The sequence below is a fragment of the Ornithorhynchus anatinus genome, chromosome X3 (assembly GCF_004115215.2).
Source record: "Ornithorhynchus anatinus isolate Pmale09 chromosome X3, mOrnAna1.pri.v4, whole genome shotgun sequence".
Taxonomy (NCBI): Eukaryota; Metazoa; Chordata; class Mammalia; order Monotremata; family Ornithorhynchidae; genus Ornithorhynchus; species Ornithorhynchus anatinus.
Genome location: NC_041751.1, coordinates 19222044 through 19249161, shown reverse-complemented (window position 1 = coordinate 19249161; position 27118 = coordinate 19222044). Strand labels below are relative to the sequence as shown.

The following is a 27118-nucleotide window of genomic DNA, read 5'->3' as shown; positions in this document are numbered from 1 at the left end:
TGCCTTGTATTTAGCTTCAGGCTAATTATGACTCTCAGGACATTTTCTGCTGATCTAATGCCTAGCTATTCTTTGCCCTCCCTGTATATGTGTTATTTATTCTTCATCCCTAAGAGACTACCTTGTAGTTTTACTTAATTCTGGGTTTTCTAAGGCACTGAGAAAACTTTGAATTTCATTCAGTCATCCTATGTGTAAGGATTTAAACCTTCATTTAATGTCGGGTACAAATTTGATGAGTATTGAAATCTGGATGAATTTCTATGACGTGTAACATCTATCATTGAGCCTATCTCATTCTGCTTTGTTCTCTGTGTATCGTATGTGTCTGTGTATACCTATTTTTCCACTACTTGTTCATTTTACTGTGTCCTTGATTAGGCTGTAAGGTCCTAGAAGAAAGAAATTTTGTCTATTTGTTTTCTTGCATGGTGCCCAGTACAGCTTCAACCCAACCTGAGTCTCCAGCCTAGGATGAAAAACGTTGAGCTTCAGACTTGCCATCAAGATTTCAGTGACTCAGTGCACCTCTAGATTCAAAGTCAGTGTGCAGAGTCCAAAAATGCAAATTTGACTTCCGATTTGGCATTACGAGATTGAGTTGGTTGGAATTCTTCAGTCAAACGCTGCATGTTATTTATTGAGTGCTCACTTTGTGTTCAGCACTGGACTAAGCACTGGGAGAGTACAGTTGGTAGTCATGATCCCTGCCCTCAAGGAGCTTACAGTCTTAGAGGAGCATAAAAGAGATAAAATGAAGATAAGAGGGGATTATGAAGGAAGCTATGGAATTGCCTGTACATGCTCAATAGATTAATAGAAGATTTCAATCCCCAGTGAGATTTGTCTGGACTTTCCATAAGAAAAATTGAACGATCTTTAGCTTAAGCATGCAAAAGAATGCAGTTCTGGGACCTCCAGGCTCTACAAATATGCAAAATATTAAATAGCAAGAAGCTGCTGCATTCATTCAGACAGGGTTCTTAGAATCAACTACCATCATCCATTCCCAATACTGCCCTAACGTGAATTTTAAAGTCCTAAAAAAGTAACACAACTCCACTACTTGGCTATCATTGTATTTGGTAAAATACTGGTCCAACAGGTTTCTGTGTCTAACTCTTAGTGGAGGAGTTGGTGTTTACTTTTAACTTGAATTACTGGTTGTGATGAAAGGTACTTAATTTTTTTTTATTCCGCCAGGAGCCTGAGAGAATTGTTTTAAAAAACTAAGAAGAATGCAAAAGTCTAATTTTTACTCCCTCTAATAACATTCATATTAAAGTGGCAATGCTTATATAACCTTAATGCAGTTCAGGTTTTCAAGTGTCAGATATAATATGAAATGTGGGGTGTTTGCGCATGTTCTTTTAATCCGCAGCAGTGATTTCCTTCTATGTAGTCTATCGTTAATGCTTATGTTTTTTATCTTAATGAAGTTTTAAGATCAGCTGAATCCTAGGTCTGAAGTTTCAAGAAACAGAGGGACTGGCATTTATCCTAACTGTTTTTTAACAATGAATCACCTTCATAAAAATTAAAGTGTCCTTTTTTCTATCCCTGTCAGATGCTAGAGATGCAGAGCAATTGAACAAGAATAAGGTTACCCACATTCTCTCCATCCACGATAGTGCTCGACCTATGCTTGAGGTAAGACTATAAATTTGTGGGTTGTCTGTGAACAGATTTGAATTAGCTACCAAGTTAAATTTATACTAAATCAAATGTAACTTTGCTTAAAATTAAGTGGGGAATGAATGTGGAACTTGATTCCCCTCCTTTAGTTCCCCATCACTTCTGTTCTTTTTCTCTGTGATTTGGGGTATGTTAAATTTTGAGAATCAACTGTATTTGTTTATATCACAGTTTTTGGCACCACAGGGAGTCTGGCTCACAGAGGAAAAGGCAATTATCTTAACTGCCGCAGCCCGTCCTCATTGGCCATTTCTACTTCCTTTGCTAATGACAAGGGGTAAAAACCTCTGTTCATTTCCCTCTGGGTTTTGATCACATTTAAAATCCATTTTCATTCCCTTTCTCAAAAAGGGTCTCTTTCACTTAGAGAATTAAAAAAAAAAAGTTTATACAGCCCATTTCCTAATCTTCTCGAAAACATTTAAACTCTACATACTTTTCGCAAGTGGGATAAAGGGACAATTAAAAAGGTGAGTTGTCATTCCTTCGCAAGCTTTCTCTAGGGTTTGGTGCCAGAAATCGGCAATGCTGTAGCTGTTTGCCTTATTATTGTGCTGCGTGCATATTAGAGTAAACAGGGTGTGTCTGCCTGCCACTGCACACTAATTCCAAAAACATCTTCAATTTTAAGCTGATGGACGGTTTGAGCTGTTTGCCTGGAGTGAAATTTGTTTCTGCTAATTGACCTAGACTGCCCAATTTAAAATGCTTACTGGCTGTGATGAATGTGTTTTTTTTTTACTTTAGGGTGGGGTGGCAGTTGGGTGGGGGGGTCTCTCTCTGAATGAAATAATCCTGCTTCAACCTGTTGTCACTGTGAGGAATGAGTAAATTCACCTGGCTTTTTTTTTTTTTGGTAGATTTCATGTCCACCAAAGGGTTCATAAATTAAGGTAGCATCAGAATACTGCATAATAATGGATGCTTAAGAACTTCATCATGTCAGGAACACAATCAGTGAAATAGGATACAGGAAGGGATAAAACTCCTAAGTGCCCCAGATATTTAGGTAGGGTGAAGCTAGAAAATAAGTTTTCTTCTCCTCCTTAATTCATGGCTTACTGTTGAAAGGAGCTAAAAATTGCATTACTGGTTATGATTTTGCTGAATAAACTTTGCTGCTGATTGTCTGACAGATCAGCCCACTTTGAAAAAACAAAAACCAAATCTCCACTTTATCATCATATAGTATTTTGTAGTCAAGATATTCATTAGGTAATATGTCTTAACGGTAAAGTGCTTGACTTCCTCTTTAAATCACTTGCTAAAATGTGTGGTTTCCTTTATTTTAATTCATCATCTACATCCTATTTACATCCCAAGAACAGGCATGCTATGTTATTTTTGCTCTTTATACTTACATGCACTACAACTCTATTTTATGTGGTCCCTAGTGATTGCTCATGGCGCGACCAATGACCTCGAACCTCTTCAAGCTGAAATTTCAAAACATGCCTTTGGGTTTTTAAGGAAAAAAAAATCTTTCCACGTGCAGTGTGTATTATTACAACGTGAGAGCTTCAGAGAAAAACTCCTTATCTTTTTCCACCTCTGGGCTATTAACACCTGATCTATTTGCTTGCTCTTTTCCTGCTTGTCAGCAGAGTACTAGGGAGCCTCCTCAAAGAGACTGTTAAGTGGTAGGGATCACGAGGCAGTGTGGCTTTGTGGAGAAAGCATGGTTTTGGGTGTCAAAAGACCTGGGTTCCAATCCCAGCTTTGCCACTGGCCAACTGAACAAATCATTTAACCTCTCTGGGCCTCCATCTGGAAAATGGAGATAAAATACCTTCACCCCCTGCCTCTTAGATCACAAGCCTTGTATGGGGGACAGGAGACGTGTCTGATCTCATTATCTTGCTTAGCTCAATGCATGGCATACAAGTGCTCAATAAATAGCATAGCTAATCAATTGTGTCAGTTATGACTTTTCTTTCTTTCCCAGACACCTAGTACAGTGTTCTACACATTTAATACTGTTTTCGTTTTTATTTTACCATACCTGTTGAGTGCTTACTATGTATCTAATGCTGTTCAAAGTGCTGCGGTAGGTACAAGTTAATTAGGTCAGACTGTTGATAAGTGAATTCTAAGAAATAATTCTGTCTTGCTTTGAAGCTGCTGTGGGAATAATAGATTAAACATTTGTTACCCAGTTCCTTAGTATCAGGAACTTCCTTGATAAAGTTTAAATTTTGGTTAAAACCCTTTCCTTTTTCTACAAAGAAGATGTTGACTGTCAGAAAGTAATAGATTGCTTTAGAAATTTGAATAGACATGGACAGCTCTTTCTTCAACATAAAAAAAGTCTTCTTTTCCCTTCCACTGCTATCAGAGTACTTTCCCATCACGATAGACGTCACCACCATCCTCATAAGCCTGTAACCTAGGTGTTGTCCTTGACTCCTCTCTCTCATTCAACCCACATATTCAATCCATCACTAAATCTTGTAGGTCCCATCTTCACAATCTAGCTAAAATCCACCCTTTCCTTTATATCCAAACTGCTACCATATTAACCACTCATCCTAACCACCCCCGGATTAATGCATTAGCCTCCTTGCTCACCTCCCAGCCTCCTGTCTCACCCCACTCCAGTCCTTACTTCACCCTGCTGCCCGGATCATTTTTCTGCAAAAATATTCAGGACATGCACCACACTCCTCAAAAAACACCAGTGATTGCCCATCCACCTCTGTATCAAACAAAAACTCCTCACCATTGGCTTTAAAGCACGCCATTGCCTTGCCCCCTCCTAACTCACCTCACTTCTCTCCTGCAACCCAGCCCACTCTTTAGTCCTCTAGTGCTAACTTTTTATTGTGCCTGGATCCTGCCTGTCTCGCCATTGACTCCTCACCTACATCATGCCTCTGGTCTGGAACACCCTCCCTCCTCAAATCTGACAATTACTCACTCTTGCTTCAAAGCCTTATTGAAGACACATATCCTCCAAGAGGCCTTCTCAGACTAAGCCCTTCTTTTCCTCATCTCCCACTCCCTTCTGTGTCACCCTGACTTGCTCCCTTTGCTTTTCCCCCCTCCCAGCCCCACAGCACTTATGTATATATCTGTAATTTTATTTGTATTGATATCAGTCTCCCCTGCTCTGGACCGTAAGCTCGCTGTGGGATGGGAATGTGATTGTCGCTGTGGGATGGGAATGTGATTGTTTATTGTTGTATTGTACTCCCCCAAGCACTTAGTACAGTGCTCTGCACACAGTAAAAGCTCAATAAATGCAATTGAATGAATGAATAATCAGGTCCCACAGGGGGCTCATAGTCTAAGTAGGAGGAAGAACAGCTATTGAATCCTCATTTTGCAGATGAGGGAAGTGAGGCACAGAGAAGTTAAGTAACTTACCCAAAGTCACTCAGTGGGTTCGTGGAGTAGCTGGGATTGGAACCCAGGTCCTCTGACTCAGGCCCATGCTCTTTCCACTAGGCCACACACTTCTTGAATTCCTGGAATACAGTTTTCAGTGCTAAAACATTTATGTAGTACAGTTCAAATTCAGTTTTCTAAACCTCACAGCGAGTTTGTTTAATCGAGGCTTGTTGGAATGATATTCCCCCCCCCCCCCATCTCTTCCTCCAAAACAAACCACAATTGCTTTGCCTGTTGGGGTAAGGCAACCCAGTAAGTCAATGAGGGAGCAAATGCAGCCACTGAAAAGTGTTACTGGTTGTTAGTGTCAGAGTTATAGTTTCCTAGTAATCAGTTGATCCGGGAGAGGAAGGGTTCTCTTGCAATTGTAATTTTTCCTGTTGGATTGTGACTGTCTTCACCAATTCACCATCACCTGTAATAGCCATTTTACTTGTGTAGCTGTTTAGCCTCAGGTTAATGTCACTTACTTGGGAGCTTTGTTTTTAAATGGGATCTCTAAGCCTATATCTCTCCATTGTTCACAGACATGATGTTTTGCAGTTTGTTGCCCCCAAGACAGAATCACATCCCCAACCATGGGCTCTGAGTTCTAGTGTGTGGGACAGGTGCTGTGAGGATAAAGACTTTAATGATGCCAAAAAAGAGAGAGGCTTTGAAGGTCCTTGATCCAACCGCCAGTGACTTTGGTTCAGTAACACTCCTAGATTCAGGGACCTCCTTGGTGATTAGACTGGGAAATGAACAGTAGCTGGAAGAATGGGTAGAGTTTCTCTGGGACAGGTACAGTGCTCTGCCCACAGTAAGCGTTCAATACATATGAATGAATGAATGAATGAATGAATGAATGAATGACAGGAGTGCAGTTTTGAACTGGGAGAGGGAGAATAAGCACTACTGGCAGAAAGGGACCAGGGTAAGAAAGGGCAGGGCTGCATTTTCATTTCGTCCTTTCGGAAGTGGATGTCCATGGAAAACACCAGGTTTCTACCATTGATTGACTGACTGAATGATTGTGAGGATTGGGTGGAGAACACCAAACCTGTTGGAGAGGGGTGTGGAAAGCCCTAGATCAGATTTTAGGTAACCAGCAAAGAAGCCATGTACATCCTCAGCCATCTGTCTTCCGAGTCGTCCAACATTCAGTTTCAGTACGCACACAGTTTCTAGTTGAACTGCTTGGCCAAAGACATTATATAATCTGCTCAGTATGACTGACCCACTCAGATTTTGTTAGGTTGCGTTTTCTGGTTGGCTTGGTTAAATTATTAATATACAAGCTCCTTTAAAAGGATTACATGAGTTTGCACAACTCCGTTGGTGACTCACCATGAAAGGTGTGTTTTACTTTGGCTTTCTCACAAACAGAAAGTGCCTCATGTTTAGGTGGGCAGGTGTGTTGAAGGGCACAATTGCAGTGAAACCAAATACACAGCGACCACATCAGCGGTCCATTAAACTGGTTCTTCACCACCTATCAACCAATCAATCATTTATTGAGCACTTACTGGGTGCAGATCAACTCTTAGTGGTATTTATTGAACACCTACTATGCACACAGCCCTCACTCCCTGCCAGAACTCTAATTGGGTTGTGTTTCACAGTGTCTTGGACACAGTATTTATGTGGGTGGATTTAAAAACAATAGGTTCGGAAATACTAGTCAGCATGGCCTTGTGGCAGGAACACAGGCCTGGGAGTCAGAGGACCTGGGTTCTAATCCCTCTCTGTCATGTGCCTGCTGTATGGCCTTGGGTAAGTCACTTCTGAGCCTCAGTTTCCTCCTCCATAAAATGGAGATTTTAAACTTGTTCTCCCTACTTAGACTGTGAGTCTCATGTGGGACAGGGGCTGTGTCCTACCTGATCAGCGTGTTGTATCTATCCAGTGGTTAGTACAGTGCTTGCCACATACTAAGTTCTTAACAAATACAACTATTATTACTGTTTATTATTTGTTATTTTTATTATTATTCCCTGACACAGAAAAGTAGATGAGAGGAGAGGATAAGGAATTTTGTAAATATAGTGTTTTAATTTGCATGTGTGTATATATTTGTACAGAGTGGGGGTTCAGGAAATGGGGACCATATTGCAATGTGCTTAACAGCACTTTTTACTTTTTTATGGTATTTGTTAGCAGTACTTCTTACTTTTATGGTATTTGTTAACAGTACTTTTAACTTTTATGGTATTTGTTAAGTACTTATTACGTGCCAGACACTGTACTAACTGCTGGGATCGATACAGGATAATCAAGTTGAACACAATCCTTGTCCCCTATAGAGCTCACAGTTTTAATCCCCATTTTACAGATGAGGTAATTGAGTCACAAAGAAGTTAAATAATTTGCCCAAGCTCACACAGCAGACAAGTTGCGGAGCCAGGATTAGAACTCAGGTCCTCAGACTCCCGGCTCGTGCTCTTTTCACTAGGTCATGCTGTTTCTTTGTCCAAGAGGACAGAGTAAATAATGTCTTCTATAGTTATCTGTTCTGGGAAGCCTGACACACTTCGGGTCACTTGAGGTGGGCACCCAGTTATAACACCCATAGTCTAATGCCCTCATCCATTTACAACCAGACTTGTTGGGGGCAGACTTGCCTTGATTATATTCTTCCCTATGCTTATTACAGCTCTGTGCACAAAGTAAGCTCTCAGTAAATACTACTGATGGTCATGATGATGTGAGAGGCTCATTAGCATCTTTGCTTTTTGGGGGGCCCTCTGACCCTGGTTATGCAAGCTGGTTATGCAATCTGGTTCAGTAACCTTCACTTACTGAATTGAACTTCTGCAGCAAATAATGTTTTCAGGTGGAAAGCGAGACAGTGAAGAGACTGAATGATATACAAATTAAGTGTCATTAGTAATAATAATTATTAAGCATCTTGAGGGCAGGAATTGTGTTTACTTTATTATACTCTCCCAAGGGCTTACTTACTATAGCCTTCAACACACAGTAAGTGCTCAAAAATGCTATTGATTGTGTGCAGAGAACTGTACTACGCGTTGGGAAAAAATATCCAAGGGAGAATTAGACAAGATCCTTGCCCCCCCCCCCCAGTAGGTCAATCAATCAATCATTTATTAAGTGCTTACTGCGTGCAGGGCACTGTACTAAATGCTTGGGAGAGTACAACGCAACAATATAACCACCACATTCCCTGCCCACAATGCGCTCTAAGAGACTCACAATATAAGTGGGGTAAGAAGGAGGAAAAAACATAAGAAATGAAGAAACAGTGAAGTCACAAAAGCTATTTAAAGCAAGGATAACAGTAATTCAAAAGGATAGAGTGCTGTGTCTCGGGGAAAAAGGTTTTGGGCTCCTCGTGGCCCAGAGTCCAGCAGCCACGGCTTCAGTCACAAGCCTTTTCAAAGCCCCAAGGGTTAAGAAGTTCATGTTTTCGCTACACTTTCTCACGCTCTTAGATGGAGAAGGAGGGGTCAGTGGTGGGTTGGTGGTGGGGTGGCTTCTCTCCCATGAAATAGCCTCGGTTGTGGGCTCACATGGCTACTGCCTTCGCACCCGTGGCTCCTGAGACCCTGCTTCCCACTTTGTACTTCCTTCACCCTAGCCCAGAGGTATGGTACAGTTATGTGCAAAACGTGTGGGAGTCAACATGTCAAAGGGTTTTGAAATTCTAAATTCAGTAGAAGCACTGGATTTATTCAAAGGGTTTTGAAATTCTAAATTCAGTAGGAGCACTGGATTTAGTTGTGGTCCCCAGAAATAGGCAGGCTGTAGGCTAAAGAGGAAACCCACCTAACTTGTATTCCATTTAAATGGAACAAGGAGATTCTACTTCTGTCATCTGGGGGAATACCAGCATACCAGTTAGGGTTGAAAGAAGATACCAAATGTGGCTTCTTAGCAGGAGGTAGTGGTTTTGCCATTCAGGGGAAGGTGGGTGGTGGGGAGCCAGAAGAGGAACGGGTGAGGAGATGTCCGCTGTCCTATATGAAAGCTTTATTCAGGAGTCATGGGCGGGGAACGTGTTTTACTCTCCCAAGTGCTTAATACAGTGATCTGCACAGAGTAAACACTCAATAAATACAATTGAATAAGTGCTCAATAAATATGATTGATCGATTGAGCTTTTAGGCTCCACATTGAGGGAGATCACTACCCCAGACGAGTTTCTCCACTCAACCAGAACTCTTAGATTCCCACAATTGTTGTCAGTACTGAAAAGACTGAAAGGCTTGCAGCAGTTTTGATGGGTTAGATAAATTTGAATGTAGCCAGCATGAGGCTTAAATAGAAATGACTCAAATAGAAATGATTACAGTAGGGTATCGGAAACTGTCTAGTAGTTCTATTTCTTGGATTAAGTTGAATTTGAGACCCTTGTTTGCAAGCAGTCTTAGGGCATGAACTTGTCTCCCAGTTGTTACCATTTCAAATTGCGTTTTCACTTAAGGATGTAATTTCACAGAATTCTAGAACCAAAAGGCTGTTGGAGACTTTGATAGGTCAAATCCCCTCCACTAAATAAGGACTTCACTTGAACCATTCCAGGTTGATAATTTATCCTTAAAAACATCCAGAGAAAGAGAGAATGTATAGAATTCTTTCATTTCCGTGAGCCTAAATACTTATGCTGCAGTGTAAACCCATTCTGTCGTGCTTCCTCCTCAGTGGAAGCCATTATAATAATTAATCATTTGTTGTTACCCAATCCTTCTGTCCCCTCTTTTGGTGCTTGAAAGTTTTCCAATTAGCCAATTTTCCAACTCCAGAAAAGATTACTGGAGTGCTCCTACTATATTGTAAACTCTTTGAAGGTGGAGACCATGTCTGCTAAATGCTATCATTCTCTCCCAAGCACATAAAAGGTGCTCAAAAATGCTACTGATTAATTAGATTGCCTGGAGCCAGGGGTGCCCTATGAAAAGATTTCACACACCGGGTGAATGTGGAGTTGTGTTTTGAAGGAGGGGAGGGATGTGCCTGGGGGATTGCAGTATCTTCTCATTTCCTCAGTTTACTGGATGCAGAGAAGGGGAATGTCGTGGGCCGGGGGGAAGGGCAGTTCCTGGCTGTAGCATTGAGTGGGAGCCGAAGTGACAGGAGATTAAGGCACCCTATTCTCCCTGCTACTTAGACTGTGAGCCCCATGTGGGTCAGGGACTGGTTGTAATCTGTCTAACCTATATCCACCCCATCTTAGAGAACAGTGCTTGACACATAGTAAGCACTTAACAAATACCATAAGATACCCTCTAGATGTAATAATAATAATTATGGTACTTGTTAAGTGCTTACTATGTGCCAAGCACTGTCCTGAGCGCTGAGGTAGATACAACTTAATCAGATTGGACACAGTCATGGGCCTCACAGTCTTATTCCCCATTTTACAGATGAGGTAACTGAGGCCTAGAGAAGTTGTGACTTGCCCAAGGTCACACAGCAGACACATGGCAGATCCGGGATTAGAACCCAGGTCCTTCTGACTCCCAAGCCTGTGCTCTATCCACATCTACCACTCTGTTGTATTGTACTCTCCCAAGCACTTAGTACAGTGCTTTGCATGTAGTAAGCACTCAATAAATATCATCATGGATGATGATGATAATTTAACCAAGCAAAGGTAAGGGTGGGAGGCCCCTAAAACTCATGATAATAAACTTTCCTGAGATGGAAGAGATACTTAAAAAACTCTGCAGGGCATGGACTGCAACTTTTTGTGTGAAGGGCAGGGGCACAAAGAAGGTAGGGATTTAGGGATGATTGGGTTAATAACAATTACTGTCTTTAAGTGCTTACTACGCACTAAGCATTGGGGTAGATACAAGGTAAGTGTCATTTGGACTGCATTCTTGCAAATGCTCTGCGTAAAGTGACTGCTCAATAAATACCATCGATTGATTGATTGACACCATCCTGTCACACATGGGGCTCACTGTCTATGGAGGGAGAACAGGTGTAGCATTCCCATTTTACATTTAGGGAAACTGAGGCCAAGAGAAGTTAAGTGACTTGCTTAAGGTAACACAGCAGGCAAGTGGAGAAGTCCGGATTAGAACCCAGGCCCTCCAACTCCCAGGCCCATGCTCGTTCATTCATTCATTCAGTCGTATTTATTAAGCGCTTATGGTGTGCAGAGCACTGTACTATGTGCTTGGGAAAGTACAATACAACAATAAAAAGTGATCCCTGCCCACAACGAGCTCACAGTCTAACTCACAGTCATTCCGTTTGGCCCCGCTGCTTGTGTAGCTGACCAAGAGGGGATAGACTTTAAAGAACTAAGTCAAACAGTAATCATTTTGGATCTTTACAGTCCTGACCAGAAGCTCTCGCATCTTGGGCTGACTGAGACAAGGAGTCCAGTTCCCTAGAGCTACTGGGGCAGTCTTCTCCCTTGGCCTCCATAGAGTTGGCACTTATGCACCCAAAGTTCTGCAATCAGCCCAAAGCTTCCCTTGGCTCTTGCAGGACATCAACCCATTACGGAGGTCCTGCTGGGCAGTATTGTACTTTCGAGGTTCACTTTGTCTTCCACACCTGCTCTGAGTGCATCTAGATCTGGTGGGTGGCACATTGTGGACAGGGTGTCTGTCCACACCTGGGAGGGAAGTGGTCCAACCTCATTTAAATTTTCGGGGTGCACATGTTCTCAGGGCCCTGAAGGTTTCGACGCCTCAGTCAAAGGTAAGAAACCAGAAGTTGTACTGGGCCCTTCTCTGGGTGGTTTTTTTTTTTAAAAAAAAACTTCACTTTTTCCCCCTCATGGGTGGGAGGGAGTCAAACCTGTTTAAATAATGAACTTAGTGGGGGGTGGGAGCATCGGGGTGATCAGGAGGAGTCTGATGCTTGAGACAGGAAAGTCTTACTTTCCTCTCTGGAATCGGCAGAGCTAGTAGAGTTGGTGGACAGTTGTTGAAGCAGTGTGGCTTAGTAATAATGTCAGTATTTGTTAAGCGCTTACTATGTGCCGAGCACTGTTCTAAGCGCTGGGGTAGATACAGGGTAATCAGGTTGTCCCATGTGAGGCTCGCAGTTAATCCCCATTTTACAGATGAGGTAACTGAGGCACAGAGAAGTTAAGTGACTTGCCCACAGTCACACAGCTGACAAGTGGCAGAGCTTAGTGGATAAGAGCATGGACCTGGGAGTTAGAAGCACCTGAGTTCTAATCCTCCCTTCACCGTGTATCTACTGCATGACCTTAGGCACACAGTAAGTACTTAGTAAATACAACTGAATGAAAGTCACTTAACTTTTCTGGGCTCCAGTTACCTCATCTATAAAATGGGGAATAAGACTGTGAGCTCCATGTGAGACAGGGACTGTGTCCAACCTGCTTAACTTGTATCTACCCCAGTGCTTAGAACGGTGCTTGTCACATAGTAAGCAGTTAAGTACTATAGTTATTATTATTAGTCCTGGAATCCCTGACTTCTTTTCTTTCTGATTCCCTTCCTCTTCAACTATGAAATATTATCATAGATCTAAACTCTCAGTATTGCATTAATGCCCCTGGGCATTTCAGGGAACCACCATCGGAAAGTAACAGGAGAGGAAGGTGGTGAAGGTGTGGACTAAATCTGGTGTGTCCGTGGCCCACTTCATCACGTATGAGGTCCAGAGATACTTTGTGAAAGCAAGTTAGGCCTTTAACTTGAATACACTTTTAATCCTAAAATAGTCCCGGTGGTCATGGAGAGAGACTAGGAAATAGGCAGCACTCTGAGGCACGGAGATCGTAAGAATGTATTTTTGAAAATGACTGAAGTCATCCCAGAATTTCAGCAACTAGAAGAAGAGCAGGATATTGTGCTCGTTTTGTGGAAGAATGAGACACAGGGAGTTTGAGACTCTCCCAGAGTGTCACAGGGATTCTGCGATGGGCTAGGATGCTACTCAGGACTCTTTGCTCCCAGGCCAATAAACTAGGCTTCATTATTTAAACAGGTTTTTACTCCCACATTTAAGAGGCTGTGATTTATAACTTATGCTTGTAACACGTCTACTGGAGCACTCCAGTCAACATGTCAACATGGCCTTTCCTGTTCAAAATCTCTTCCTCTCAGCTGTCCCGCCTGCATTGTCATGAGAGAGATCCTTTTACCAAAGTGATCAGCCATGCTTGGAACCTCTGACCTGCCTTCCTCAAATGCCCAGAATGTGCTCTTTCAGGGGCTCTTTTGTGGCAGAAGCTCTTCTCGCTCCTGTGAGCATTCATATATATCACTGATCAAGGTGGCCGAGGGTTCCTCCTGACCATCGTGCCAGAGGATGCAGCTGTAGATATAAAAATAGCCCTGTCAGATTTTTTTTAAGTTGGGGGAGGAAAGAATGAGGCATTAGATTCCACTAAGGGCTTATAGAACCTCCATGTACAGTAATATCCGTGGCCTAGTGGAAAGGGAATGGGCCTGGGAGTCAGAGGGCCTCGATTCTAATTCTGGCTCTGCTGCTTAGCTTAGACCTTGGGTAAGTCACTTAACCTCTCTGTGCCTCAGTTTCCTCTTCTGTAAAATGGAGCTTAAATAACTGTTCGTCCTCCCACTTAGACTCTGAATCCCCCTGAGGGATGGGATTGTGTCCAATCAATCAGTCATATTTATTGAGCACTGACAGTGTGCAGAGTACTGTCCTAAGTGCTTAGATCAGAAGTATAACAGAGTTGATGGACATGTTCTCTGCCCACGAGGAGCTTACAGTCTAGAGGGGGAGACAGAATTTCATATAAATAAATAAATTATGGATATGAACATAATAATAATAATAATGTTGGTATTTGTTAAGCGCTTACTATGTGCCGAGCACTGTTCTAAGCGCTGGGGTGGATACAGGGTAATCAGGTTGTCCCACGTGAGGCTCACAGTTAATCCCCATTTTACAGATGAGGTAACTGAGGCACAGAGAAGTTAAGTGACTTGCCCACAGTCACACAGCTGACAAGTGGCAGAGCTGGGATTCAAACTCATGGCCTCTGACTCCCAAGCCCGTGCTCTTTCCACTGAGCCACACTGCTTCTACATAAGTGCTGTGAGACTTAGGATGGGGTGAATAAAGGGTGGAAATCCAAGTCCAAGGGTGATACAGAAGGGAGTGTGAGAAGAGGAAATGAAGGCTTACTTGGGAAAGGCCTCTTGGAGGAGATACGGTTTTAATAAGACTTTGAAGGTAGGGAGAGTGATGGTGTGTCGGATATGAAGAAGGAGGGAGTTCCATGCCAGAGGCAGGATGTGAATGAGGGGTCGATGTGAATGAGGGGTTGGCAGTGAGATAGCTGAGTTCTAGATACAGTGAGTAGGTTGGCATTAGAGTAGCTAAGTGTGCAGGCTGGGTTGTAGTAGATCAGAGAGAAAAGGTAATAATAACAATTATGGTACTTGTTAAGCACTTACTGCATGCCAAGCACTGGGGTAGATACAAGTAATCCATGCTGCTTCGGGGCAAGGTGACTGAATGTTTTAAAGCCAATGGTAGGGTGTTTATGTTTGATGATTTAAAGCCAATGGTATGGAGTTTGATGCGGAGGTGGATCAGCAATCGCTAGAGGTTCTTGAGGAGTGGAGAAACATGGACTGAACAATTCTGTAGAAAAACTGATCTGATTATCTTGTACCTACCCCTAGGGCTTGGTACAGGGCTTGGCACATTATAAGCACTTACAAATGCCACTATTTATTGTTTTTGTTGTTGTTGTTATTCCATATGTTTTGATCCCCTACTGTGTGCAGATCCCTTTAATAAGTCTTATTGGGAGGTTGTAACAGAAGAGGAAAAGTTGGTCCCTGCCCTTGAGGAATTTCCAGTTTAGGAAAACAGATCACATGCATACACAAACATGCAAGTGTTAGGCATGAAAAGTGAAAAATAGATGAAAAAACAAGCACAAGAACAATGTTCGCATAATTGGCAGAACTAGACATAAGAGCCAGCTGGAATAATAAATGTCATCAGTCTCCCTGAGTTCCAGAGTTGTGTCTAGTACAATTAAAATGCCATCTGCATAGATCCATTAGATACTTAATAGGAAGGTGGTCATCTTGAAGTGCACCTTTGGAGAGCCTTTGGGTGTGCTTTTCCAATGATTCAATTGACATCTTTAGTTGGATACTTCCCTCTTTTACATATTGTTCATACTAGTCAATGGAAATGCACTAATATCTGATTCCCACAGCTCAGACACTTATTTTTGAACAACAGTCATAACTTTACTGCATTTGGACACTGTTGACCCGCTGTTCTTTTCACTTTTGATCACCCATAACGCCCCTTGTTTTCTGAATCAGTGGGAAAAGGGTTGGGTTTGGGGAGTCATGAAGTAAATAGAGGCATAGCTTGTACAGTAACCTCGCAATGCCACGTTGGCTAAGGTGATTTGAGCGAAGACCATCTTCAGGCATCACAGCCGAATGATTATTTGAGGGGATTATGACCCCCTGGTCAATCAAATGTGTATAAGTGTAATTGAGTAACCATAATCATTCTATTTTACATCTACCTCACTGACACTGTTAGTCAAGTGATATGGGCAGTCCTATCTCATAGATGAGAACACAGACAGGGAAAGCTCAGTCACTTGACTAATGTGCCGACAGAAAACTGTGACACAGTTTAATGATAATAATAATCTTTGTTAGATGCTTACTATGTGCTAAGCACTGGGGCATATACAATACTATCAGATTATTTTTAATTAATTATGGTGCTTGTTAAGTGCTTACTATGTACAAGGCACTATACTAAGTGCTGGGGTGGAAACAAATAGGGTTCGACAGTCCCCATCCCATTGGGGGCTCACAGTCTCAATCCTCATTTTACAGGTGAGGTAACTGAGGCACAGAGAAGTGAAGTGACTTGCCCAAGGTCACATAGCAGCCAAGTAGAGGAATTGGGATTAGAATCCAGGTCCTTCTGACTCCCAGGCCTGTGCTATCCACTACACCATGCTGCTTCTCAGGTACAGTACAGTCTCAGTCCCTGTCCTAGTCGAAGGGGGAAGGAGAACAGGTTCTCCCAGAACATTCCCCATTTTACAGGTGAGGAAGTGGAGGCATGGAGGTTAAGTGACTTGCCCAGGGTCACATAGCGGGCAAGTGGCAGAGTCAGGGCTAGAACCCAGCTCCCCTCTGACTCCCAGGTCTGTGCTCTTTGCATTAGGCCACACTGCTTCTTAGGAGTACCCAGTCCAATCGAGAAAGCCTGTAGGTCCCAAGCTCCTGTGGCTGGCTCAGGTCAACTCAAAGCACTCCTGGGCCAGCTTGGCAGCCTGCCAGGCCGTTACAGCCTCTTGGACTGGATGGGCTGAACCAGAAGGGGCAAGAAATTCCCTCCTGCCATGTTTTTTGGCAATGTTATCCATGTCACCAATCCCTGGACAGTCCTTGCTAGCCCCTGGCCGATTCCAGTTTGGTACCATGTCTGGTGGGGGCCAGGTTGGATGTGGTCAGGTCAGGCTGTAGATTTCCAGCCCATACAAGGCTCTCAGTTGGGATCACCAAATCTCCGGTTCCTGGTGGTCCCGAAGAGTTGCTCAGTTTTTTTGCCTCATCTCTTCTTCAGTTTCTTTTCTAGTAGTAATTGGCAGTTGGCCACATACAGCTGCTCACTCCATTTATGGCATTTAAGTCAGTTATTGGACCTACTGGACTTGGTCCCAATACTAGTTCGGCAATTGTTTGGACTGTTAAAGGACATTGAGTCCAGTTAGCCAAGTGCGCTCTTTTGTGGGGGTTGGGGAAAGGGCAAAATGGGGAAAAGATATGAATTGAAAGCTCAGTTTGGGTAACTGGTTTCTTCCCCACTGCTTTCAAACATGCTCATATATCCCCTTATGCTACAAAACCCTTCCCTTGACCCCACGGCTCCCTCCATTTATCGCCCCAACTCCCTCCTACCATTCCTCTCCAAATTCCTTGAGTGGGTTGTCTACATTGGCTGCCTCCTCTTCCTCCAATTCTCTCCTTAACCCACTCCAATCTGGTTTCCACTCCCTCTACTCTACTGACTCTGCCCTCTCAAAGGTCACCAGTGATCTTCTTCTTGCCAAATCCTACAGCCTCTACTCCATCCTAATCCTCCTCGACCTCTCAGCTACTTTCAACAGTGTGGACTACCCCCTTCTCCTGGAAACATTAGCTGCCCTTCGCTTCACTGCCACTGTCTTCTCCTGGTTCTCCTCCTGTCTCTCTGGTCCCTCATTCTCATTCTCTTTCACAGGCTCCTCCTCTCCTTCCCTCTCCCTAACTCTGTGAGTCTCTTCAGGCTCAGTTTCTAGGTCCCCTTTTATTCTCCGTCTATACCCACTCCCTTGGAGAACTCATTTGCTCCCATGGTCCCTCATTCTCATTCTCTTTCACAGGCTCCTCCTCTCCTTCCCTCTCCCTAACTCTGGGAGTCTCTTCAGGCTCTTAGAACTCATTTGCTCCCATGGTCCCTCATTCTCATTCTCTTTCACAGGCTCCTCCTCTCCTTCCCTCTCCCTAACTCTGGGAGTCTCTTCAGGCTCTTAGAACTCATTTGCTCCCATGGTCCCTCATTCTCATTCTCTTTCACAGGCTCCTCCTCTCCTTCCCTCTCCCTAACTCTGGGAGTCTCTTCAGGCTCAGTTTCTAGGTCCCCTTTTATTCTCCATCTATACCCACTCCCTTGGAGAACTCATTTGCTCCCATGGCTTCAACCACCATCTCTATGCAAATGATTCCCAAAGCTACATCTGCAGCCCTGATCTTTCTCCTTCTCTGTAGTCTCATATTTTCTTCTGGCTTCAGGACAGCTCTACTTGGATGTCCCGCTGACCCACCTGAAACTTAACATATCCCAAACAGAACTCCTCATCTTCCCATCCAAACTCTGCCCTTCCCTTGACTTTTCTATCACTGTAGATAGCACCACCATCCTTCCTGTCTCACAAGCCCATAACCTTGGCATTATCCTCGACTCTTCTCTCATTCAAGCCACATATTCAGTCTGTCACCAGATCCTGACACTTCACAACAGTGCTATAATCCACCCTTTCCTCACCATCCAAATTGCTACCATGTTGATCCAAGCAGTTATTCTGTCCAGCATTGACTACTGCATCAGCCTCCTTGTTGACCTCCCTGCTTCCTGTATTTCCCCACTCTAGTGCATCTTTCACTCTGCTACACAGATCATTTTTCTAAAACACCATTCAGTCCCTGTTTCCCCACTCAGTCAATCAATCATTCATATTTACTGAGTGATGACTGTGTGCAGAGCACAGACCCAAGAGTTAGAGATACCTGGGTTCTAATCCCGGCTCCTCCACTTGTCTGGTGGGTGACCTTGGGCAATTCACTCCACTTCTCTGTGCTTCAGGGACCTCATCTGTAAAATGGGGATTGAGACTGTGAGTCCCCACTGGGACGGGGACTGTGTCCAACCCTATTTGTATCTACCCCATCACCTAGTACAGTGCCTGGTATACAATAAGCACTTAACAAGTAACATTATTATCATTATTATTATTATTACTACAATATAAAGGAGTTGGTAGACACTCCTCAAGAACCTCCAGTCGTTGTCCATCCACCTCTGTATCAAAGAAATTCCCCTTACCATTGGTTTTCAAGCACTCAATCACCTTGCCCTCCCTCCTGTCATACCTATCTGATTTCCTACTACAACTCAGCATGCTCACTTCACTCTTCTAATATTAACCGGCTCACCGAACCTCACCCATCTGTCTCACTGCCAACTCCTCACCCACATCCCACCTCTGGCCTGGAACTCCTTCCCTCTTCATTCCAATGGACAGTCACTCCCCTCACCTTCCATCCTTATTAAAATCACATCTCCTCCTTCCATCCATTCATTCATTCAGTAGTATTTATTGAGTGCTTACTGTGTGCAGAGCACTGTATTAAGTGCTTGGAAGAGTACAATATAACAATAAACCGACACATTCCTTGCCAACGATGAGGTTACAGTCTAGAGGGGGAGACAGACATTAATATAAATAAATAAATTACAAATATTACATAAGTGGTGTGGGGCTGGGACGGGGATGAACAAAGGGAGCAAGTCAGGGCGACGCAGAAGGGAGTGGGAGAAGACGAAAGGGGGGCTTAATCAGGGAAGACCTCTTGACTAAGCCCTCATTTCACATACTCTCTCTCTCTCTCCTGCATAACCCCTGCTCTTAGATTTTTACCCTTTATTCACCTCACCCGTAGCCCCGCAGCCCTTATGTACCCAACCATAATTTATTTTAATGTCAGTCTCCCCCTCTAGACTGTAACCTCTTTGTGGTCGGGGAACGTGTCTGTAGGCTGTGTTATATTGTACTCTCCCAGTACTTAGCACAGTGCTCCACACACAGTAAGCCATCAGTAAATACAATGGATTGTTAATTGGTTGATTCACACTTGGCCATTCAGATCATTGTCTTTTTAGTGTATATGTGCCATAGAAAAAGCTTCAACAAATATTCACAACTCATGTCTTTTTAGGAGGAGGTGAGCCTCAGCTCTAGGCTGAAATATCCAGGACTTTCTTTCAGGACCCTGCCCCTTCCTCAGCCTAGCTGCCATTCATTTGGCTTTCTTGTAAAAACAAATTGAATTATAAATAGCTTCTTTTAAAAAAAAGACACGAGATAATAGTGCAGAGGGACCAGGTTTGAGTTGGGTGCTGAAACCCCGTTTTCATGAGTCATTAATATATCAGCAACGCACTCCAGAAACTTATCCGGAAGGCCAAGATGGATGGAAGATTTTCAGTTGCGCAGTGCAGTAGGCGGGCTGGACATCCTCCACCAACTCTGGGTAACCTCTCTTTCTCTCTCGATGGCTTGAGGAAACCCTGATGTTCTGACTGCTCCTACTTTAGGCCTTTTGTTGAAATACCCTAAACAAAAATAAGCACTTTAGCTCTCATCTGTTGATGTGATCAGTCAAATAAGCACATGGTTTTTTGACTAACCTGAAAGAACTCACCAGGTGTTGGAGGTTTGCTATTTGCATCTGGTCTCGCAAATTTAAGCCATGGGTTAACATCCCTCAACCTCTTTAGCCCCCATTCTCCACACCCCCTCCCCCCCCCCCCCAATATTTCTTGGAAGTCGTTACTGGTATCAATGTATAAATTTAACTGTAGGGAGAACAGCGCTAAAAATGTACCTTTAAAAAAAAAGTTTTTCAATTTTAGAACCTGATCTTGAAATGAGACTTGCATCGTTTTTTTAATTCATATTTGTGGAACGATTACTATGTGTCAAGCACTGTTCTAAGAGCTGCAGTAGATGCAAGTTACTCATGTCATACACAGTCCCTCTTCCACATGGGGTTCACAGTCTAAGTATTAAATCCCCATTTTACAGTTGAGGAAACTGAGGCACAGATAAGATGTTACCCTGCAGGCAAGTGGCAGAGAGGTGGCATATTTCAATGGTATTTCTCTTCTATTGAGATATTAAAATGTGCACTTGCCTTTAAATACATAGGGACAATAAGAAAAGAGAAGAATAAATGAGAAGCAGTGTGGCTTAGTGGATAGAGCACAGGCCTGGGAGTCAGAAGAACCTGGGTTCTAATCTCAGTTCCACCACTTGTTTGCTGCATGACCTTAGACAAGTCACTTAAGTTCTCTGTGCCTCAGTTACCTCCTCTGTAAAATGGGGATTAAGATTGTGAGCCCCATGTGGGATATGGACTATATCCAACTTGAATGTCTTGTATCTACCCCAGAACTTACTACAGTGCTTGGCATATAGTATGTGGTTAACAAATACCATAAGAAAATAAAAAAAAATTGGAATTTAAAATACCCTGTCAAATGCAGTATTCATCTAAATACAGGCTCTTTGAAGACTGTTTTGAAGAACCACATGAGACCCAGGGATCAAAATTAAATTGGATCTTGGATGTTCATTCCAGTCATATTTACTGTATTAACCTGATCTGGAAATTGTCATCCATTCTCTTGGGCCTATAATGCCTTGATCCATTTTAGAAGTATTGTCAGAACAATCTAAACTAGATTAAAACAGTCTAAACTAGACTTAGTTTAAAAGTCAAACTTCTGAGTGGGATGATTTCAGACTATTTTAGGATTATAATGACCTATTCTTTGTGGTTGTGTTGGTATCCTCATCTTCCTTTGAACTTCTTGGGAGTGATGAGACCATTCTTAGTTGACTGAAAGAAGCCTTTGGTGGGCTACCTGGATTTCCTAATTCTAGTTGCTGTTTGCCATGTCCACCTTGCGGTGAGCACTCTTGGTAAGATCAGTTTTCTGCTGAAAATATCATGCAGGGAGTATCGCTACAAAAGATCTGCAACCTGTCTTTCTGCTAGCAGTGTAAGCTTCTCACTTGTATTGAGTTAGTACAGTGCCTGGCACATAACAAACTTAACAAATACCATTAAAGAAAAAAAAGTTCCCAAGTGTCTGGTATCATGCACTGAATTCAGTAGATGTTCAAAAAAGGCTGCCTCTGCTGCTGCTAAAATGAGCCAGATTCTCAGCCCCAGCCAAACAATCGCAGTCATGGAGCAGAGTAGGCTCGTCTGATTATCCGTTCCAGCAACCCTGACATCAAGTGGATGGGCCAGACTGACTGAGGGCATCCTCGCCTCCTTCTTTCTCTTCATACCCCTATTGGCCTGGTCCCTCTAGGGTACAGACAGGTTGAAGAGCAGAAGAGTCTAGTGGAGTTGGCAATCAGACAGGTTCTGGGGCCAGTGGAGAGGGACAAACAATATTCCCGTGACACACCTGCCCCATTTCCATAGTCCAACCTTGTACTTGCCAGGCACACTGTGTTGACTTGAGAATGAAATGAATAAATAAATAAAAAAACTCCCTCCTTTTCTTGAGCTGGAAAATGGAGTTCCCATCATTTGTCCAGTTAATAATAATAATTATGCTATTTGTTAAGCACTTACTATGTGCCAAGCACTGGGGTAAATGTAAGGCAATCAGGTTGGACACAGTCCCAGTCCCACATGGGGCTCACAGTCTTAATCCCCATTTTACAGAAGAGAAGCAAAGTGACTTGCCCAAGGTCACATCAGGGATTAGAACCCATACCCTCTGACTCCCAAGCCCATGCTCTTGCCTCTAGGCCATGCTGCTTCTCAGGCAGACTCCGTTTACTCTGTATTTCTTTTTAACTGCCAGGGTCTTTACTGTATCAAGATAAGGAAATGCAATGCAGCACATTGCCAACTTGTCATTTTCCAGGAGAGGAGGAATACAGTCACTACTTGCCGCTCTTAATAATGTAGAAGCAGCATGGCCTAGTGGTAAGAGCATGGGCCTGAGTCAGAGGACCTGGCCTCTAATGACAGCTTTGCCACTTATCTGCTGTGTGACCTAGGGCAAGTCATTTAACTTCTCTGTGCCTCAGTTCCCTCATCTGCAAAATGGGGATTCAGTACCTGTTCTCCTTCCTACTTAGCTTGTGGGCCCCATGTGGGACTTGATTTATCTTGTATCTACCCCAGCATTTAGTGCAGTGGTTAGCACAAAGTAGCACTTAACAAAAGACACAATTTACTTTTATTTTTTCATTTTTATGGTATTTGATAAGTGCTTACTATGTGCCAGGCACTGTACTAATTGCTGGGGTAGAAAAAGCTAGTCAGGATGTACACAGTCCATGTCTCACACGGCCACAGAAACTTAGTACCCATTTTACAGATGTGGCAACTGAGGTACAGAGAAACAAAGTGACTTGCCCAAGGTCACATAGCTGGGATTAGAACCCAGATCCTCCTGACTCCCAGGCTCATGTTCTTATCCATTGGGCTACCCTGCTTCTCTAGTTATCATAATTGTTATTATTACTATTATTATGTAACTCATTGGGAGTTTAAACCAAAGCCCTACAATCATCAATGCAACCCTTTCATTAGAAGTTACTTCAAAAGGTCAGACCTTCCATCGCATAGTTTCCCCAATGAAGGTCACCCCACCACCCCTCCACTGCCCTCCCATTTGAGGTTCACGTCACCTTCCTTATGACTCCTCTTTATGTTCCTCTTTCTAACTTAGGCTAATCTATTTGGAGGTCTTCTTCAACTTGGTTAGCTCCAGAGTTAAGGAAAGAACAGATTCTGAATTTTGAAAAGTGAGTCTGAGTTCATCTCTCTGAAAGAGTGAATTACAGTGTTGATATTTTTCAGACTTGAAATTGTTATGGACTTGAAATCGTGTTTCAGAAGAAAAACCAGTGAATTTTAGAAATTGTTCTTAAACTCTCGCTTGTTTCATCTCTTATGGTCTTGAAATCAGAATACTTGCTCTAGTTTTGTAAACTTTTGCTGTATCGGTTTAACTGTAGCCTTTAGTTTCAGGGCCGAAGGAAGACAAAAACCTAGTTTTGGTGGTTACTGAATCTGTTGAAACAGAAAAGTGAAAAATATTACATCTTTTGAGTATATTGGCATTTTAGTCTAGATTGCAGGAAACGTTGGTGATAATTTATTTGTAGCTCATCATGGCAAGAAGAGCGGTGTGACTTTTGTCCAGATTCAAAAATGAGTGAGCATTTGAAACTCTGGAACCCACAGATGGAATAAAACAGCTTAGAAGCCCTAAGTGGTTTGCCTGTCCAAAAAAAAATGCAGCATGACTTTTAACCAAATATGTGGGAGTGGAAGTGCTGGTTTGTTCACTGAATGAAAAGTAAACTTAGGATCTGGGCCACATCACAACTGAATGCCCGGTTGACTTCTCGTTCTTGCATACGTAAATCAACCAATCAGTGGTATTTATGGAGTGCCTACCATGTGCAGAGCACTGTAGCAAGTGCTTAGGGGAGCCCAATACAACAGAATTAGCAGATGCGTTCCCTGCTCATAACGAGCTTACAGCCTGCCCTCTTGGCTCACTATGGCAGATATTAAATGTTCATTTCATTGAAGGGTCAGTGTACTTTTAAGGAAGGAACAGTGGTGTTTTAGTAATAGAGGTAAAATGGGATAAAAAAATGCTCACTGCACTTACTACAAAGCAGCCTTACTACATGTTTAGAAGGCTTAAAAATGAAATTCCTCCCAATTTTTTTTATGTCCGGGGTTTACTTACTTTGCTGGAATTTACAACTTTGATTTCTGACTTGAAGCGAAATATACAGCAAATATTCCCTTGAGTTTGTGTCTATCTTAAGTTACAAATGTGGCCTCGAAAATCATTGTTTTCCTCAGAAAGCAGCTGTGAGAAATTGGTGGAAAATGAAGTCTTAACTTCCTAAAATAATTCAAGAAGTTCAGTGTTAGGTCAGTACCCTTCGGTTTATAAAACCTGATTTCTCATTTTTATTCTTTTCTTCCATGCTACATCATTTAAATCCTACTGGTCTCTTATGACTAGGTAATCCTTTAGTTTCTCTGTCACTAGACAAGTTGCTTTCTGAATTAGTCATTAACTGTTTTTTCATGAACCATGAAAAGAAGTAGGCATTTCAGTGAGTCTTTGTCCATTGTTAAAAATAAAGTTGTAGTTTGGAGCCTTGAGGCCCTTCTGATAATGACCTGCTCGCCAAAGGACCGTTTCTGATGCATCTGAAAGCCTTCAACAGTTGATTCCGTTCTCAAATTTACATGAACCATTCTTACTGTAAACCCCTGGGACCGGTTCTTAGATGTGCACTGTCCGTCCTGCCTGTGCACAGGAAGGAGAATCGGGTCCCTGGGGTATGGCTGCTCTCCGTGTACCTCCTGGTGGAGTGACTTAAAAGCCTGAATCCTGTTCTCATAATTTCATGTTTCATCTTGAAAAACCTCTACCCACCTCATAAATATAACTTACCGTGAAAAAGTTCCCTCAAGGGGAACAAAGATACCTGGTGTGGAAATGCAGAGGAAAATTCCTGGAGATTATGCAGTCCTCTAATAATAATAAAAATAATAACTGCTATTTGTTACGTGCTTACTCTATGCCAGGCACTGTACTTAAGCCCTGGGGTGGATGCAAGATAATCAGGTTGGACATAGTCCTTGTCCCAGATAGGGCTCACAGTCTTGATCCCCATTTTACAGATGAGGTAACTGAGGCACGGAGAAGTGAAGTGGACAAATGGTGGAGCTGGGATTAGAACCCAGGTCCTTCTGACTCCCTGGCCAGTGCTCTATCCATTGGACTATGCTGCTTGTCTAGGCGGTAAGCTCCTTGTGGTCAGGGAACGTGCCAGCCAACTCTATCATACTGTACTCTCCCAAGCATGTAAACTCATTTTGGGCAGGAAATGTGTCTGCTAATTCTGTTGTATCGTGTTCTCTTCCAAACGCTTAGTACAGTGCTCGGCACAAAGTGAGTGCTCAATAAATGTGATTGATCAAATGATTGATTGGAGAGGTACTGATGATGTTAGAGGGCAAATTCAAAGCAAAGAACTAAAGAGCTTTCAGCTGAGAGGTGGAATTCAGGGGACTTTTGCCAATGAGAAGAAGTCAGAAGGTCAGGGCCTCCTGGCAGTAGTCCGACTAGCCCATCCAGGGCAGTTTTGGGCTTACTCTTTTGTTAAAGTGCTTCAGGGTCTGGGCTTATAGAATAGGAAGCCGCATGGATTAGTGGAAAGAGCGTGGGCTTGGGAATCAGAAGGCCTGGGTTCTAATCCTGGCTCTGCCACTTACCTACTTCGTGACCTTGGGCAAGTCGTTTACTTTCCCTGTGCTTCAGTTCCCTCATCGGCAAATGGGAATTCAGTACTCCTACTTAGAATGTGAGCCCCATGTGGGACCTGATGGTCTTGTATCTACCCCAGCGTTGAGTACAGTGCATGGCAAGCCCTTAACATCATTATTATTATGTTGTTATTAATTCTACTCATTCATTCTTTCGATCATATTTGAGCGCTTACTCTGTGCAGAGCACTGTCCTAAGCACTTGGAAAGTACAATCCGGCAACAGATAGAGACAAATTCTATATTATTATTATATTTGCTAAACAGTTACTATGTGCCAAGCACTGCACTCAGCACCAGAATAAATACAAGATTTTCAGATTGGACCCATTCCCTGTCCCACGTGGATTTTACACTGTAAGTAGGAGACAGTAGGATTGAATCCCCATTTTACAGATGAGCAAATTGAGGCATGAGATATGAAGTGACTTGCCCAAGGTCACATAGACAAGTGGCATAGCTGGGATTAGAACACAGGTCCTCTGACTCCCAAGCTTGGCCTCTTTCCACTAGGCCACACTGCTCCCTTGTGAGTCCATTTCAGTGTCTTAGTCTCTGGCAAGCAACTTCCTCTTTCCTTCAATCCAATCTCCCTTACTTCAATCAAAACCCATTTCCTCTTGCTCGGTTGAAAGCACGGTCAGAGCCCTCATTGTGAAACGGTTTCACACCTTTGAAGACAGTGTAACTCAGTAAATGGCAGATTTTACTCAAATATAAATGCTTTCCTCTTTACTCCCCTCCTAAGGAAACCCCTCCTCCCCTTGCATGCATTTGTAGCACTTTTTTTTTGTGCTTCTCACTACATTTTTGAAAAATCTGAAATCTCCAACCCAACCATCTATTTCCCTTTGATTGCAGAATTTAGACGATGCAATTTTATATGGCATTTTTCCAAATATGCACCTGAGGTGGGATGTGGTGAATGCCCTTCATTTTTCTATCAGTCATTTTAGCCAAATAGCTAAAGCCTCCCCCCGCACCCAAATCTACTTTTATTCCTGTGCTTCAGCATAGTTCTAAAGCTACATAGATTTTTGGGAATTCACTTAGAGCCATCCTTTGTAGAGAGACACTGAACTCTTTTCATTGTTCCCCTTAGCCCATCTCGGTGGGCTGAGGGAGATGGGACACATGCAACATATGTTTTAAAAAAAAAAACTGGAACTCTACCCTTCCAGCCATCGGATTTTGTGATATTAGCCATAATGGCGTATGCCATTGTTTAACTGGAAAAATGTTCCTCAAGCTGTGGTGTCCTAAATAATTCTGGGATAATCGGTATTAAATCCTCTCCCCAGTGCTTAATGCAATACTCTACACCAAGTAAATGCTCAATAAATATCATTAATGAATTAAACCCAGAGAAACGTCGTCCTATAAGAATCTGTTGGACTCAAGTGGTAAATTCA

General features: G+C 42.9%; 1 protein-coding gene across 4 annotated transcripts in view; it reads left to right on the top strand.

Moving 5' to 3' along the window:
- The window catches only part of DUSP22 (dual specificity phosphatase 22), a 77832-nt gene that overhangs the window by 24945 nt on the left and 25769 nt on the right, over positions 1-27118 (top strand). For all 4 annotated transcript variants that reach the window (XM_029054047.1, XM_039910659.1, XM_029054045.1 and 1 more), the window contains exon 3: positions 1568-1650. In XM_029054047.1, the coding sequence (XP_028909880.1) occupies positions 1568-1650 (83 nt within the window). The remainder of the gene's footprint in view (positions 1-1567; positions 1651-27118) is intronic.